The 18,963-nt window shown below is 40.0% G+C and overlaps 1 protein-coding gene across 1 annotated transcript; it reads right to left on the bottom strand.

The window, feature by feature from the left end:
* Window positions 1-587: 587 nt before the first annotated feature.
* Window positions 588-18,958, bottom strand: LOC136425757 (glutamyl aminopeptidase-like). The gene is made up of 7 exons (XM_066414698.1): window positions 18,867-18,958; window positions 15,511-15,584; window positions 9,630-9,737; window positions 5,128-5,298; window positions 4,023-4,163; window positions 3,300-3,381; window positions 588-1,776 (listed from the first exon to the last, which is right to left on the bottom strand). Exons 1-7 carry the CDS (start codon window positions 18,951-18,953, stop codon window positions 1,597-1,599), a joined length of 843 nt encoding a protein of 280 aa, XP_066270795.1. The 5' UTR covers window positions 18,954-18,958; the 3' UTR covers window positions 588-1,596.
* Between the last annotated feature and the right edge of the window lie 5 nt (window positions 18,959-18,963).

Genomic DNA, 18,963 nt, shown 5'->3' with positions numbered 1-18,963 from the left:
TGGTGGAAAGAGCGGTCCAGTCCGGACTGAGGAATACGTGGTCCGACTAACCTAGTTAAATGTTTGAGGCGGTCTGGGAATAAGCTACATGTATCCTGCTATCCTAACTATACCACTACAGCATGGAATGCATCCAAATTATACGTTTCCCTTATTAATTACGTAAATCAACTCCTGGTTTGTGTGATATATGCATCTCATTATGTTAATCATCACCTAAGGTACCTACATGCCCAAAACAATGAGATTCTATCGACCTAGCTCTGCTTAAGTTTTCCTCTTCCAAAGTTTCCAACAAAAAGGCCTACTATAGTTTAAAAAAGGCGCTAGGAGACCCTAAACAAAATTTATGTTCAATACAAACAAACAAACAAACAAGCACACACACACACACACACACACACACACACACACACACACAAAAAAAAAATCCATTCAGTTTCTGAAGAGAAGCCGAGAACCAAGACATCTAACTGGTCTGGCCTAAAGTTTAGGCTTTATGTTAATACCTAGATATATCTTAAGAAAGCCTGAACACAATTCTGTAACTTGATAATCTTTTACATTATGAAAAGACAAATCACAAAAAAGTTTAACAATTTATTTTTGCGAAATACAAACTTCAGCTCCATAAGACTCCATATATTCTGCGCTATTCATAGAAAATGACAGCTTTGTAAGCATACAGCAAACACCGGCCTTTTTACATACAGCGTTGGCATAAAAAAAAGCATACCTTACAGCACATACACTTGTTTATAACCTATCTTTACATCGTTTGCTGTTACATTATTCAACGTTGTGTCATTTACAAAATAAGTCAGCAGAAAAAGTAGAAAAAACATATTATGTTTTACACAAAATAATATCTTTTTCACTCAAAATTTCCACAATACAACCCGTCACCGTATAAGTTAATACAATAAATTCTCAGACTGGTTTACTTTAGTTCACCGATACAAATAAACTTTTAAGTAAAATGACATTTTCCATGATTTTTTACAACACAAATTCTCTGAATTCCTATGATGTTACAGATTCATTCATATTTTTGCGGGAATTCATTTCACAGATGAAGTTTGCGGTTGGAACAATTCAAGTCGCATGCGTAGTCCAGTGGCTAGTGGCCCTCCTCTGGGACTAGAAGTCGTGAGTTCGATTCCGGCCGTGTCGCTCACCCGACATGCACGCTACCGGAAAGGGTCGCAGTCCTTAGGACGGGACCTTAAGTCATGGTCCACTGTCCACTGTTCATTGTGCTTGTCGAAAAGAGCAAGGTGAATTTCCCAGTACAATGAATCCTTAACTACTGTACATAGTGCTGCATACCTAGACTTTTAACTGGTCTGGTCTGGCCTAAAGTTTAGGCTTTATGTCAATACCTAGACGTATCTTAAGAAAGCCTCAAAACAATTCTGTAACTTGATAAACTCCACATCATAATACTGTACAATGTATAGTACTTACACGTAGTGCTTAGACAAGGGGGTAGGTGGGCAGAAGAGAGAACAAAAAATTTTGCGGTCATGTTGAGTTCGTCAAAAACCGCGAACATAAAACCACCACAAAGATACACACATTTACAGTATACTTTCTTCAGATTTGGGAACTTCTTGCTTTCCCTCCTTCAGGAGGCAAGAAGTAGTTCTTGATCCAAGTCTTGACCTTGGCCTTGTTCTTCTCTAGCCAGTAGATGTTGGCCTGTATGGTCTCGATGGTCTGACGCGCCGCTCGGGCCGCGGCGCTGATATCGTGACTCTGGAAGAACGCTCTTACCTGAAGAAACAAACAATAATATCGATAACCATTATTATACATTATCATATAGGTAGATATCATTGACCAATCAGAAGGCTCCATTTGCGGGTCTGTAATCTTCATACAGACCCGAAAAGCAGGTCTGTAAACTTCGGATGGATCCACGGGTCTGTAAACTTCGTACGGACCCGGTGTTCGAATGTTACCATCAAATGACAGGGGGTTTTGTTTTTATATTTCATGTTAAGATAAATACTACACAAATCAAATACAACACAAAGTACCACTGACTACTATATGGACAATGGCTATATGATAATAATGTTCGCGACCTCGGCACTTTATTCGGTGGTTATAGGAACGACCATGCCTTATCACACCGTATAGACCGAAGGAAAGCTGGTCATTAACCCTATATTCATACCCTATAGGGCTAAGTACAGGCATACAGAATGATATAAAAGTTGTAATAAAGTACATATAATAACACTAATAGGAATTCTGATACTAATTTAAAAGATTGGTTCTAAAATGACTAATACATATTAGTTTCGGCTTTTTTCGTCTCTTTGTTAGGCCACACCAATTTTATTTGTTGCTTCTCGGATTTTTTTCAGAAAAAAATTGGAGAGACATGCAGAAAAAAAAATCACATTTTTTTTGCAAATAGTTTGGGGTAAAGATAAGGGTTTACATAACATAAAGAATAAGAGGATTATTCAAGTTTCAACTTTGTATGGCTCATTCTATGCAATGCAACCCCTTCTTTGATCTAGTATTATAATTTCAGTAACAAAATTACCTTTTGCCATGTAATATATGGATTCATATTGAGAAATAGTTTTAATAAATGAAAAATTATGACTTATGATCAATGTGACCACACTTTTTAGGTATGTGCAGGCCTTTATAATATATTTCGGTGGCTGTTGAGTTTTACAACTGAACAGATAGTAAAATTGGGAGTTAAGATTTGTGAATGGGAATAGTGACCCAATTTTTTTGTTGATGTCAAAATGGGAAAAAATAGGACAGGCTATTCGGAGAAGAAACAAATTAAATCGGCGTGGCCTTAGGGCGACCGACAAAATTGGGTCTATGTGGACAGGCGGTCATTATAGACATGATTATTAATAGGAGAATGTGACAGATCATCTAATGAACCACCAAAAAGTGGTCAAATTGGATAGGTGGTTGTCACCTCAAGCTGTTTTTTGCACAGACTTGACTGTAGACCGTAAACTAAATGTAAAGACAGAAAATGTGATTTTCCCCTGTACAGTGAGCAAGAGTGCTACCTAGAAATTGTCCCTTATATACTGTAAATGCATGGTTTTTATTTCGCAGTAGGGAGAAAATGGAGTGTTCGCGGTAGTGTTAAGTTTGCATTTTAATCAATTATGGCGCTACAGTCATAGGTGGGCAAAAAGTTTCGCGGCGGTTTCTAGTTCGCGATGAAGAGTTAACCGGGAAAACCTCGAACATAAAACCACCGCGAACATTTCTGCATTTACAGTAATATCAGAAGAAAGGCCCCCTACCTCTTCCAGCTGTTTGCGTGTTGAGAACCTGTGTGATGGTACCTTTGCCAGCTCTGCCATGTTAAAGGAGCCACTTCCATACCTGCAATTATAACAAACAGTAGTTAGTGGCAATCATTCCTGGCGTTGGAAATATGACATCATTGAGATTCGGTATTCGACTGGTTTGGACTTTAATTTGACTTGATTAGACAAGAATGACAGAGTCAGAGCACTCTTCCTTAATTCATACATTTTCTGTGACCCTAAAGCCCCCCTGTCACTGGACCCGCGGCACGCTGGCGTCGTCGCTGCAGCCAATCAAATGGAAAAAGCACTCAACGAATTTCATCGACAAAAAACAAATCTTTTTAAGATTTCTGTGTTTTGTTGTCTTTTTGGTCATACTTGTACGATTTGAATGATAGTCTCATTATAAAGTGAAGGGTAACACAAATCCAGTTTAGGACGCAGCGACACCGCCAGCGTGCCGCGGGTCCAGTGAGAGGGGGGCTTAAAGCAGGTATCTCATTGGGCTGCGCCTAATTGCAGCAAATTGAGAATGACATTCGCAAAGTGGTGCAAACCAGTGCCAAAATTCACAAAGTTGACGCCATGATTTGCCAAATGTTTTTTTATTCACACGCTAGCATCAGTTTTGGGGTCCCCAGAGGATGTTATCCATATAATCCAATCAACATGGCCCATTTAGTTTTTCATATTCCAGACCAAAATACTTCTTACCTATCTAGGAACGTTTGCCAGTTGCTTTTGACAAAATTCCAGGCTTTTTGGTATCCCACGGAAGTTTGGGAAATATAGGTGATGGTCCTCACTGTGTCCTGAGACCTGATCTTGGTACTGTCCAAAGTGTAACGCAGAAGTCTGAAACAGAAACAGGAAAATGGGTTTGTATTTCGCACATGATTAAAGAAAAATAATATTTTTGTATTAAGAAAAATACTACGAAATTTAAAAGAATAATAAATGATATCTTTTATCACGAAAAATAATACGAAAGTGATGAAAAATACTACAAAATAATGTTTTTGTATTAAAACAAATAATACAAAATTTTAAAAAAATTGATACAAAATAACATTTTGGTATTAAGAAAAATAACACGAAATTCCTTTTTTGGGTTAAAAGAAAGGAAAACTTGAAATTGAAAAGCCTACTATGCTACATTGCTAGATATGCCCCAAAGTCAAATACTCACTTGTTTTATATGAGTCTGTTACACATGTACATGTAGTTCAGGACTCTCCCACCGTTTGAAACTGTTGCCGTGCTCATATATAATTAGAATGCTCCATTTTAACTTAAGATTCTCTAAAATTCCACCCCTTTAACACCATCCACCCTCTTGGTTGCTCCGCCCCCTTGCAATGATCCCCCTTGCAATTTTTTGCCTTAGCCTAGGTACCAGACCACCGTGTTTCATTTGTTAATCCTTTGGCCGGGAAGCAAATTTGCCCACCCGCACAGTTAACACACAGCCCCTTATTGCGACCAATTTTAGAAATCGGTACCAAGAGAAACCGGGTGCCAACTCTATATCTTGTATGATGTGCTCCCCTGGACAAAAAGGGGTTATCGTCTAGCACGAAGGGTTTGATATCCAGGCTATTTTTTCCTAGAAAAAACACTGATATGGCCCTTACTTTTCTACAAGACTTTCGTCTCTGGTGTGTGCGAGTGCGTAGAGTAGTTTATCTAAAACTCCACCCCATTCAACACCATCTACCCTCTTGGTCGCTTTGCTTTCTCACAATGCTGAGACTCTCTTGCAGCTTTTTCCAAGAAAATACAATTTTATTCCAAGAAAAAACACTGATATGGCCCTTACTTTTCTACCAGACCTTCGTCTCTGGTGTGTGCGAGTGCGTAGAGTAGTTTTCTCTTCTCGGCGGCCACCGTGGCGGAGGCGTACTGTTCCCAGCAGAAGTCCCACTCCGCCTTCCCCCCATGCTGAACACCGCTTCTGTACACCACATTCTTCAGGTTGGGAGACACCTTCCTATTGGTTAATCGCAAAGACCAATCAGCAAGCAGCATTTGAGGATACTAGTATATAGGGTCTGTTGGATGCTGGGATATGGGGCAAGAAATGGGGGGGGGTAGGGTTGTACAGTTTGTACAATCCTTTCATTTTTAATACACCCCCTATTCCAGTAGGGCATTGTCCAAGCTGTGACCGAGAAATTTGACAGAGCACCCAATGAATTTCATTCTAAACAAGAGTTCGGAGACCTCATATCTCCATGAACCATTTTGATTATGCAAATGCAATTCCATATTTCCATAATCTAATTTCAATTGCAGTTCACGAACAAGCTGCTATGGGGCCCAAACCTACACCAGTTCTTTTTTACATCACAAGCTATCTGCCACCAAAAAATCAAGACCATAGCATGTCCAGGTCAAAAGATACAAAAAAACGGAAGTTCTGCTGCAGTACCAAGGTCACATATCAAGGGCCCAAAATTGACCTTGACTTTTGTCTTCACAACACCCACCCACATACCAAATATTATCCTAATCCACCGAGAGGTTCTTGAGTTATGCTGATTACAATAGTCCAGAAACGCAGACACACACACAGACAGACACACATACACACACACAGACACACACACACACACACACACACACACACACACACATACACACACGCACACACACACACACACACACACGCACACGCACACGCACACGCACACACACACACACACGCACACACACACACATGCACACACGCACACACGCACACACACACACACACACACACACAAAACTATATCTCCATTTTTCATGGAGATAATAAAACGCAGGTTACCATAGGAGACACAAAGTCAGCATACCATGCTGCTTAATGTTTCAGACAATACATCTTAAACATTAAGTGCATTGAAAATCATTGATTAATGTAAAACTGTAACAGCTTTAATGAACTAACAGTTTATCCTCATCATACAGCAGGAAAAGCAATTTTTTTTTTAGATTTAGGCGAACTTTCGAAAATCAACAAATACAGCTGAAAATGGCTGACTGTGAGGCCTTTTCAAGACAACTCAATAATCAGAGCGTTTCATTAAACGAACAGCTAGTTGTCTGCTTTCAGGGATGCATATAATTATCATGATCATTAGAGCGATACACCGTCTTTTGAACATGTGTTCCACCGGCGATCCAATTGTTCTGTTACAAAGACTTCATGGCACTTATGTTGTGAAAACCACTCCGACCCGCATTCCACTAGACGGCGATTGCACTGCCACCTTTAAGTTATTTAAAATCCTCCCACACCATAAGGGGTATAAGGCGGAGCCCATCTCCGTTTGGTAGCTCTGGGCCATACTGGGGTGCAATCACTGCAGCAGGGGGCTAGTCCACTGGCAGTGGAGTGTGTTTAACTTCCATAACTGTTTCAGAAGTATGTACCATTTTTATGAAGTCTTTGGTATGACTTGGTGCGCCTCTTTTGCAGACATGTCCTACCTGGGCGCGAACCTGGGCCTTCTGGCTCTTCATAATTTGAACCAGATGTGGTAAAGCCCGCATCACAATTCATGCGAGCGTCGGCCGAATTTGTAGATTGCCCGAAGCTTGCCGACTTTCAAAATCCCCCGAGCGTCAACCTTATTTTTCAATGAAAATCTCGGGTGACGTCTGTCGAACACTAAAAACTAAAAATCCCCCATGACATGGTACCATCTCTTGGACATGGACAAAGTCAGAATCTACTAACCTCAGGTTAAAGGCCAATAGTTGGATCAACTTTGATTTCTAAAAATCACCCAAAGCCCGTGTAATCGACAGGACGTCGGCCGTTCTTCGCCCGAAAATGCACATTTGAAGCTCGCCAACACGTCGGCCGAGCTGAATTTCTTATTTGTGACGGGGGCTTAAGTGACAGAAGCGCAGACCACTACACCACTACCACCTCGCTGCTACCTAAATTGGACTTGTTTAATTCTTGACTTAATAATTGGATTATCATGCAAAATCAACAAAAAACACAAAGCGTAGAATTTCTATGTATGAAATTTGTTGAGTGATCAGTCAAATGGCTCGGTTGGAGCCGCTTGTTCTCATTTAAATACACACATTTTGTAATCTCCGTCACCGATTGAAATAAGACGTTCCTGGCGTTAGGATATGCCACATATAAGATGTCAAACTGTAGTTTTTATGACGACTTAAAACTTTTCTAGCTTTTAAAAACGGCAGTTTGGTACTTTATATGTGGCATATCTTAATGTCAGGAACGTCTTACTTCTAACGGTAACAGAGATTACAAAATGAGTACATTTAAATAAGAACGAGCGTGCAGCGAGATCTCCGCCATAGTGGAATGGGTGTGTCAGTTACTGCTCATTCTTCTGAAATCAATTTCATAAGGTTGGTAGAAAATAAAACATAGAATTATTGGAATTTTATTTTTCACAACAAGGAATGTTTCTAACCTGCTTACATATAGCTACATGCATTTAATTCCGCATGGTTTTAATTTCGCGGTAGGGAGAAAATGGAGTGTTCGCAACGGTTTTAAGTATGCGTTTCAGACAACAGTAGACAAGTGGGTAGGAGGGCAAAAAATTTCGCGTTGGCTTTAAGTTTGTGGCAAAGAATTTACCGCGAAAACCACAAACATAAAACCCACCCCAAACATTTCTGCATTAATTAGGTTCGCGCGGTTTTAATTTCTCGGTAGGGAGAAAATGGAGTGTTTTCGGTCGTTTTAAATTCGCGTTTGAGACAACAGTAGACAAGGGGTAGGAAGGCAAAAAAGTTTGCGGTGGCTTTAAGTTTGCGGCGAAGAGTTTACCGCGAAAATTGCGAACATAAAACCACCGCAAACATTTCTGCATTTACAGTAGCAACAAACAGCACTCCAGTCAGATGCTCTGACAAAGATGTCTGATAGGCATTGAAACGTAAGCAGGTGAGAGAAATTACTGGTTGTGAAAAATTTCTATCTCCTCATTGTATTCTTGTTTTGCTCTCTGAGAAACAAATTATAGGTTCTAGAAGAGCAGACAACAGTACAGACAACAAAATCTAATTATAGCAAGGTGTTATAATTGGTTTACTAGGTGGAAAGATAACAGGAGTCCCATTATCAAATGTTCATTGAATGGACAGATGGATAAACATCTATTAGATAATGAGCTAGATGCAGTAAGGGGTATATTTTGGCTCATTATATCAGCTCCAGGGAATGTCCCTGTAGCTCAATTGGTAGCAGCCTCACAGTTGAGCTCCTGGTTCCAATTAGTTGGTAACTGGGGGACCCCGGTTCCAATCCGGGGAAGGACATCTCGGTTGGGGCTCAGGGTCTTTCAGAAGGGTTGTAAAATGGAGTCCCTTGTTTGAGGAGGTGCCTCAAGCATGTTAAAGGGGAAGGGCTAACAACCCTGTAAAAATGTACCCTGCTACTGAAACAGCAAGGAAACTTGCTGCCCTATGTAGGTGCCACTTAGAGGCACAACACATGTCTAGATAAACAACAATAACAACAATCACACCTGGCTCCCCATTTCGTAACTGAATTCCAATCCAATATTTGGAAAAGTTTGACGGCATATGTGCAAAGCAAATCCCTGCCAGACACTGAGCTCTGTGACACGCGTCGAAGTTCTGGGAATTTCCCTTGACCGGGTTCTATCATTTACGGACATAGACAGTTTGTGAGTAAAATCCCCCTCAATGACGAAACCATTTTGTGTGGTTCAAATTGTCTATCACAAACCAACATGGCCGCTGCGGAATTGAAATTATAACTAGTAGTACATGTATTACGATTATCAATGAAATTTAGAGGCAACCAATTAACAGCAACATTAGGGCCCAAAATATGGAAATAAAAAATGCTGATATCTTTATGGTAGTGACATTTACTAAATACTGTTTAGCACATTTGCGTAAAAACTTCATACTTCAAGCATTTCAAAACCGCGCAAAAACGTGCCGTACAATGATTTTTTAGTTTCGCAAGCCTACAAAAACCCCGGCGATGATTTTCAGTGAGTTCTCACATCACAACAACGTCGTATTTTTGCATGATGGACGTCGCTATACATTGTGATAGTGTTGTTTGAACTAATCATGAAATTGTATAGAGTAAATAAATTGACTTTCAAAATCTTTCATTTTTGTGCCCTAATATTGAGTACGCCGCTCCCGGGATCTGAACCCGCGCCGCTCCCAATCCGAAAGGCTTCGGAATCCAACGCGCTAACCACTAGGCTAAAAGGTCTGGACCAGTTACATATGTAGACTCAGGTCAGTTAGTGGAGGTTGATCGACACTGTTACACTTGCAATTTGGGTTTCTTACTATACTTACTGTGTTCCTCCAGATTGCATCCACTTAACAAACAGAGCGTGTGCCTGCTGGGTGGACTGCTGGTGGCCATATTCACAGGCGGCTCCAAGAACCGTGCTCCGAAGGAACCTGGAAAACAAGCGCAAAGTCACACATTGTTTGTTTGTTTGTTTATATTGCACACCCGGTAAACCGTCTCATGGCGTAACACACCAGGTTTGTACTAAAGAGTATAAGCTGCATATCCGCACAGATTTTTTTAATGCACTCACACCGGGAAGAGACTTGTTTTACATGCTTGAAGTATGGTATGGCTCTCATCAAACAAATTACAAGAGACCTCCATTTAACGTCCTGTCCGAGGGGCATCCCTGACCAAAGTTAGGTACTCATTTTTACCTGTCAGCGAGCAAAGTAATTTGCGAGGAAATTTGCGGAAAGTGCCTTTCCGAAGGGCACAACATCAATGGGGCATGTCAGGGGATTCGATCTCAGGACCTCTGGGCCAAACAACCTGGATTATGCAGTGAAACCACAACATAATTGACAATCACTAGATTAAGTTAGGGCTCTCAGAACTGAAATACTGGGTGCAGTTGCACTATAATTGTACATCCAAAATTGGAGCTGTGCAACTAATTTTTATGTCTGGGTGCACTTCACTGTAGATAATTGTGTACGCTCATGTACCAAAAGGTTCCATATTATACAGCACACTTTTGACATTTAAGTTTAAAAGAATAGTAAAACCTCTGTTATATAACATGTACTTGAACGTTCAAGACTTTGAACTTAGCTGTAGAATTTCAGATTGATTGAAGCTCTGTAGAGAGGCAGCAAGGTTAATATAATTAGGTTTTGAAGACATTCTACCCAATTATTTTGTGTTGTTAACCCAAAATTAACACTACGGGTAGCAATAAGAAAACAGCACATCAACTATTTTCAGAGCATTTTCCCTCTTTTAGCCCCATCACCACAAAACCTATAAAGCGAGAAACCCTCAAAAGATCCACAGCGTACCGTGGACCGAAAATATGGAACAGTCTACTACAGCCTAACACCATCTTTCAAGAGACTCTCTTTTTTTTTGCGTTTCGGCGCATGCGCGCCGGAACGCATTGTCCTGGCTTTTACCTTCAAGCAAGGACCAGGGAAGCTTGGTTCAACACTGTGTCGCACACAATAAGACCTTATATGGCAATACGTTCTCAAATCCTTGTATAGCCGTTGCCTTATATGGCAAGAGAGCACGAAAAGGCAGGCACGCTAGATTTGCATGTGACACAGGACGGCGACCGCATGTAACTGCTACAACTGTTCGGAAATATCATTGCATTGTGGTTTCGGACTTTGATATCCTGAAAAATGACCATATTACATCTATTCCACAAGATTGCAGAAGAAAAAAAATGATTTCGTCAAGAAAACGAGCAAAAATCGGCATAAATGATACCATATAGTGAGGTTATAGCATTACGTCCAAAGTAAGTAAGTACGTACCGCAGCTTGGCCGATCTGGCAACGCGAAGCACTTCCGACCCAGAAGATCCGGGTTCGTGTCCGTGCATTAATTTTTTTTTTCTTTTTAGATATTGAATATCAAAAATATATATTGATATTATATTAATTTATCAATATCATATTTATGAATATCATTTTTTTCATTAATAAATAAAGAAATATTTTATATTTGTTATTTTTAAATATTCATTTAATATATACAAGGCCTTTGTCTTATGAACAGGACTTCATAGATTCCAAACCCGGCATTCGAATTTTTCTGTTCATTGTAATGGAAAATACCGTGCAGCGGCTCCTATGCGCGGTAAGATGATTCTTGCAAAACACTCGCCACTAAACTTCTATCCCCGATGTAAACAGAGGCTCTTGATGTTGTTTGCAAAACAGCGATTCTTTGTTACAGTAGCAAATGCTCCATTGTTCAGTATCGACTTCATTCAGACAACACGGACGTGGAAAGTGGCGCCCCTCGGCACAAAACTATGGGAATTTTCATGAATTTTAGCAAAATTACCCAGGAAAATAAGGAAGAAATGTTGTAAATGCGGAAACCAGAATAATACGGATGAGGTAGCTGTTGATTTGTTTGACATTTGGTAGTCATTTTAGATAGAACCTTAGCTGTTATGAACTTCTATTTCACTTAATTACCATAGTGCTGATGATTCAATGGTGCTTTTTCAAATTTTATGTTTTATTGCGTGCCATGTACATAATTACATTGATAGCTTTTATAATGAGCCTATTATACATTTTACAAATAAGCACAAGTTGTAGGCCAAGACCAGCTTTTTCAAAAGCACTTAAGTTAAGTGACGTAACTTCAAAATTGCTTTCCCCAATCTGCCTTTCTCTATTAAAACAGTACTCATTTCCCAAAATGACAATTTTTCTTATAGACTGAACAGCCCTTGAGTGACTTCCTCTGGCAGATTTTACTTCAAGTAAAGGGAAAAGACAATTCACACTTATAAACGTAGCCGAAACGCCAGCTTTTTTTAAAAGCTCTTGTTTCCTTTCAAGTCATCCTCATTTGAGGTGAAGCATGATGCTTTTTCAAGTAGCTAGTGGTAGTGCAATGCGGCTTCGCTACGGCTCACGTTTTTGGCCAAGCACACCGGGTCACCCCTACTCTTCTCGATAAGTGTGTTGGGTTCTTTTACGTGCAGAAGTTTGACACTTGAGGCTAATGCCTGAAGCTCCCTCATACACAGGGTCGCCGGCTTTACGTCACCATCCGAAATGATGAATGCAATCCCTTACAACATGTCCGAGCTGGAGACGACCCCTAGGATAGAACTCGGGCCCTAGGATCCACAGAATTTGATCCAGTGGCGAAGCAGTGGGGTTGCGTTACCGCTTGCGCCACAGGGACATGTTTTTGAAGTAACACAAATGACCAAAACGAACGGACACAGACCATGTACCAGCTTTCGCTCTACTATGTGTTTTGTACCATGTACATTGTAATGATGTACATTGATATATCTATTAGGACTTAAGTCCTGTAAATCAAATCCGTATCTCTGTTACATTTCATCTGACCTTCTTTCCTCACGACCTCAATGAAATGTGGCTTGCAGGATGAATAACTCTTGAGCTTCTAATGAATAAATAAAGGTTCAAACAACTTGTTGACACAATATCTTGTTTGTGCTGCTGTGATTTATTGCTAACGTCGTTCATCATTCTTTCAACACAATACCCATCTGAGTCATCGTACATATCCTCGAGGGATGCAGACACACGACGCCCAGTTCTTCAAGATTCTTTCGCACCTGGCCTGACTTCCAGCATGAAACCTTTTTTCCGTCCCACTTATTGTTTGGGAGCCTGCGTTGTTGATTTTCGTTGTTCTAAATCAGACATTCTAGTTAAAGTTAAAGTCCTCCGACACCATAAGGTGTATAGGGCGGTGCCCATCCCCGTTTCATACAAATGTAGCCCTGGGCCACACTACATGTGGTGCAATCACTGCAGCAGGGGGCTAGTCCACTGGCAGTGGAGTGTGTTTAACTTCCATACTGTTTCATAAGTATATACCATTTTTATAAAGTTTTTGGTATGACTCAATGTGCCTCTTGTCCAGAGGTGTCCTACCCGGGCCTTCTGGTCCAAGTAATTTGAACCAGATGTGGCTGGTAACAGAAGCGCAGACGTCTAAGCTTACAAAAATACATTCTCATCAACTTTATGGCGTGATGTTTAGATTTTTGGGTCGGACGGGTGACATTTAATTTCTTTCCGTTCCAGTAAGCAAATTTCTACCCTGGGGTGAAGGAGGGGTTCTTGAGAGAACCCTAGAGTAATTATACACTTATCAAACTCTCTCCACAATAATCAATCACATTTACTTGGAGACCTAGAAGTGATTAGATCTTGGGTCCTCTAGCGGCTTGTCACGGTACCGCAGTGGAACTTCCTGTTTTGATATATCATGTTCTGGACATGCTATGGAACTGATTTTTGAGTGGTGGGTAGCTCTTTGGACAGAGAGTAAGTGCGATAGGTTTGGGCCCCCCTGGCGGCTGTTTTGGAACTGCAGGAGCAGGTTTTGCTTCAGACTTTGAAAGGGAATAACTCAAGAAGGTCTGGATGAATGGTCATGATTTTCGGTAAGTACATGTAGATAGCTTGAGTGATGATGTACATGATTAGATACTTATTATGCAAATCGGTATAGGACTCTCAAACATGTGACACATGTAACTGGGGAAGAGAGAAATATCATTAGATATCCACTATGCAAATGAAGACCTCATTTGCATAATTAATGAGGAAATACTGTAACTCAAGATGGGCTTAATGGATGGTCATGATTTTTTGTATGTAGATAGCTTACGTGATGCTTCGTATCATTATTAGAGGATAATTATGAAAATCATATTCTAATTTGTATTAATTAATGAGGCAATTTAAAATACCCAGTGTTCCATGATTTCACTATTTGAATATGTGACATTTGTGATTGAAGAAGAGAGGAACGTTGACAGATACTAGAAAATATGCAGATGTAGGCCTAATTTGCATAATTAATGAGAAACTACTATAATTCCATACTGATGAATTATGGCAATTTCATACTTGTGGCATTTGGAAGTTATGTGAATGTGAAACATTGTTGAATCAAATTATGCTTATAAGGACCACATTTGCATAATTGATGAGAAACACTCCCAATACATCAGCCATAAAGGTTAAAATCATTTGGCGAAGGTATGAGGTCGTGGAACTCTAGTTGAGAAAAAGTTTTGATAAATGAAAAATTATAACTTATGATAAAATGTGACCACAATTTTTTGGTATGTGCAGGCCTTTATAATCTATTTCGGTGGCTATCGAGGTTTTACAACCAAACAAATAGTAAAATCGTGAGTAAAAATTTGTGAATGGGAAAAGCGACCAAATTTTTTTTTTTCAAAATGGGAAAAACAGGAGAGGCTATTCCGAGAAGCAAAAAAAAAAAGAGTGTGGCCTTGATATGTATAGAAAGGACATTGAATTTAAAAATCTGACTTCCAATGCGCTGTAAGCACTTTGGGCTTCTTGACATGCATACATGTAATTCACCATACACAATGCTATCGTCTTATTTACCAGGATTTATCTCCATGGAATTGAATAGCAAATCTAAGTACATAATGACATGTGATAACTATATACAGTATAGTGCTGTGTACCGGTGCTGTACTGTAAAAATTGATTAGGTACAGGTCCAAAATACTGGATCATGAAGTACCCTACCGATACAAATTTACACCAAGTATGTGCTTATTCTGTGACTGATCTCCTGACCTCATGCAACACCAAATGTGACCAAAGTGATACCTTGGAACAGAGTAACTAATATGCAACAGATCATTCAGGTAGGCCGGGAGTTTTGATAGCAAGGCCAAGGGAGTTTGGTGGTAGGAAACCTAGTTATGTTCTTTAAATAAAGATACTGACAAGTTGTAAACATTTTATTTATGTTTCTGTCATTATTGAAGATGTTCAGAAAAACACGTGTTAATTTTTTAACTTGTTCGGGTACAGGTACAGGTCCGGACCTGTACCCTAAACCTCTGTACCGGTACCTGTACCTGTACCTGATGTTACGTTTAGGTACGCAGCACTAGTGACAACCCCTGCATTGTACACATATATAGGAAAATGTATTAAAGAATGTCTAGAAACTCCTCCAATGATTGTACAATCCCATTGTCATCCCATACTACTACACCATCTTGTATTAGATAGATTAGATAGATTAGCCTATTAGTAATGATAGAACTGTAGTTTTGTACACTTTGTACCTTGTACAATTGTTGAGCAATAAAGTTATTATTATTATCATTTGAAATGTTTTGAAGGAGACAAAATTAAAGAAGTTCCCTACTTTGTCAGCTGGTCTCCTTGGTCCTCCCAGCCCACCTCCCCAATGGTCTCCTCCAGAAGTTCCAGTATGAACAACTGCCAGATCGGAAAATAAGGGCTGTCAGTTGGGCAAAGCACAAAACTGAAGTTTGAGACATTTTGATTAGTGACGGTTACAAAAAGTACAGTTATGTAAATACATCATAAGTTGACAGCAGCTGAATTAACGTTATATGGCAGAGTGAAAATCAAGACTTTGCAGTACAGTCAAACCTGTCTATAGCGGTCACTCAAGGGACTGGCCAAAACTGGCTGCTAAGCACAGGTGGCCGCTATGGAGAAAATGTCGATAAATTGACCACGAGTGACACATGTTTTCAGTAGCCACTGAGATACATTTATTCACCGTACAGTACACTGTACACATATACATGTAAACATTGCACAGGTAAGTCACATTTTAGAGGTTCGATTGTTGTGCTTTACTTCTATTATGGGGTTGAAAAAAGAATTATTGTATCTGCCAACTCCAAAATCCATGGCCTAATATTTAATGCTCGAGCTTCATGTCTGAACAGACCGGAATCACCATACTCTTGATCCTTCGCTGCTGGCACACGTAAACGTGTTACCAACGAGTTTTGATCAAATGAAACAAAATCCTTCGCAGCAAAATGCCACCTAGTTAGTGAACAACAAAATACATGTTGCTCAGTTGACCCTTATTGTTCGTTTTTTACCGTTTTCAAACATAAAATCGTGGCGAAAGTTTTCCTTAGTCTGTTGTTGTGGTGGAGCTTCTACCATTATGCTAATAGGGTACTCAGAAGAAGGTCGCTCTTTTGAGTTTTTTTTTTTCTTTTCAGAAATCGCAACAGCCCAAATTCTACATCATAGTAATGTTATCCATATTTGTTTTGAAGCTTTTGGTTATTAATAAGTAAATGTCCTCAGTGATCCTTTGCAGCAAAATAAATTTAGCACACTATACCTCCGTAACAGTGGTGTCTTCCGATGACCTTTATGCTGATCAATGTTTGAAAATCGGCCAAAATACGTTTTGGGCACATTTTTGGATGAATTCAAACATTTCGCGAAACTTACCGCATCAGGTACATGAGCGGGTTGTATTTTCCAAAAAGCTGCCGTAATATTTGTCCAGTCGAAATGCACAGAAATGGTCAATTTTGCTACGATATATAAACGCAAGCCATGTGAATAAATATCGCAGACTTCGTGTCAAACCATGGATTTTCTAACGAAGATAAAACATTCTGGTTTTCTTTCTTTTCATCTTATCAAGTTGAGTCCACATAATTTTGATAACTGCATGAAAAAATGAAGATTTTAAACCCGGCGTGCGGTGGCGATACGGCTTCGACCGGCGTGCTGTGACCGTTATCGGCAGTGTTACTGTACTCGTGGGACCGAAAATTGTCTGGCCGCGACCGCGTTAGACAGGTGGCCGCTATAGACTAATTCTTAATGCTAATATGTCCATAGGAAAAATCCAAGGGACCGACATTGTGGCCACTATGGGCAGGTGGCCACTATGCAAAGGTGACCGCTTATACAGGTTTGACCACGGGGCTTGAAAACTGCTCTCTCTGTATTCAATGCACCCATGCCCTACTTGTTCACAGACCGATTAATCTTGTGATATTTGGGTTATTTTGACTTCAATCTTGTCGCATTGTCTGCTGACAACTCCCCCTTTTCCGTCACTCAAAATTAATACTGCCCCACTAAACCAAGCTTACTAAATTTTGGAGATGATACAACGTCAACCATAGTTCCAGAGAGTGTTACAAACTTTCTACAAGTTTACCTTAAATACTGTATCAATGATTTCATTCTGAATCAATATAAAAGAAGTAGACTACAGTAACTTCAAGTTATTGTCCTACTTGTTCATTCAACCATTTTACCCATGTCTATGACAACGCCCCCTTTTGTATCAATCTAGAATTATTATACCTAGTCTAGCATCAAATCTTTATGCTCCATATTTCATTTAGGCTATATTGATTTCATTATATGGATTACATCTGCGCGCGCATCAATTTTCGTCCGTTTACATATTTGTCCGTATATGCAGCTTGTACTGTTCAGTACAAATCTGGTGTGTTACGCCATGAGGCGGTTTACAGGGTATGCAATACGAACAAAAAAATTACTAGCTGTCAAGAGGCCTCCATGTGTATATATGATTGATTATGTAGGCTCTATTGTAGAGAGAGTTTGATAAGTGTATAATGCTCTAGGGTTCCTCAAGGACCCGTCCTTCACCCCAGGGTAGAAATTTGCTTACTGGAAGGGAAAGAAATTAAATGTCACCCCGTCCGACCCAAAAGTATGAACATCGTGACATGAAGTTGATGAGAATGTCTTTTCATTCAAGGCAGTTTTTTTTGGCCAAATTTTTTTTATTCGCACACATACATGTACTACTCTCCAAGCAGAGCATGGGTTTCAGCTGATGTTTGACGTGTTTTTAGGCGTTTTTGTCAGGCTTTCTACTTTGTCATCTTCTTTTTTGTATAGCCAACCCCCCCAAAAAGATGACAAAGTAGAAAGCCCGACAAAAACGCCTAAAAATACGTCAAAAACCAGCCGAAACCCTTGCTCTGCATGTACATCAGTTTTGGGGTCCCCAGAGGATGTCATCCATATAATCAAATCAACATGGCCCAATACCAATTGAAAACATTATCACTAAAACTTTTCATGTAGCTATGTGTGGTTCATCACTAAAAGTGGTCAATTCCGATCCATTGCTGTAGAAGTTATATATCCACCGTCTTTGGAATTATTTCATTCTTAACCTCCTTCTGGGCCTTTTTTGATGCCGAAAAGTAGCAGGCCTTCAACGGGCAGCAATAAGATTTCCCAGCTAAAGTCCCTGGCCCCGATATGTTGAAAATCGCGAATCAGTGCTAAAAAAAAAATTAAAAGCCCGGCGCCGCCCAGAAGGCCTGCAAAAGAGGCTAGGTCATTCTTAACTTTAAGATATTCTCTTGGAGTTCTTTGATCTGTAGACATTTTAAATATGGATATTTGAGAAGGTAAGAAGATCTTTCAATTTTCGAAAATGCTTGAGCTTAGTTCTGTGGCATCATTGAACCAATAGGTCTCGGGTTCGATGCTCACCATGCCCAAACGTTGTGCCCTTGGGAAAAGCACTTTACACGATATTCCTACCATGACAGTGGTGTGACGCCCGTCGAGCCTTTTCGGCTAATCTGTCTAAAAAGCTTGCCAAAAAACACATTACAGATTTGGTTGCCGATTTGCCACCAAGAACCGTACAATTTTTCCCCCCACCTTTTTAGTTTCACTAAATTATGCAAATAAGGACACCAAGATGGCCGCCCGTACCTTCATATTGTTGTACAGGTCCTTATCATCTGTCTCTGTCTCCAGTAGCTTCGTGATGTACCCCAGTCCATCTAACGCTGTCACCATGGGAATGGAG

Source organism: Branchiostoma lanceolatum, chromosome 19, assembly GCF_035083965.1.
Source record: "Branchiostoma lanceolatum isolate klBraLanc5 chromosome 19, klBraLanc5.hap2, whole genome shotgun sequence".
Lineage (NCBI taxonomy): Eukaryota > Metazoa > Chordata > Leptocardii > Amphioxiformes > Branchiostomatidae > Branchiostoma > Branchiostoma lanceolatum.
Note: the sequence above shows the minus strand (reverse complement) of the source record. Positions and strands in the feature narration are given on the sequence as shown.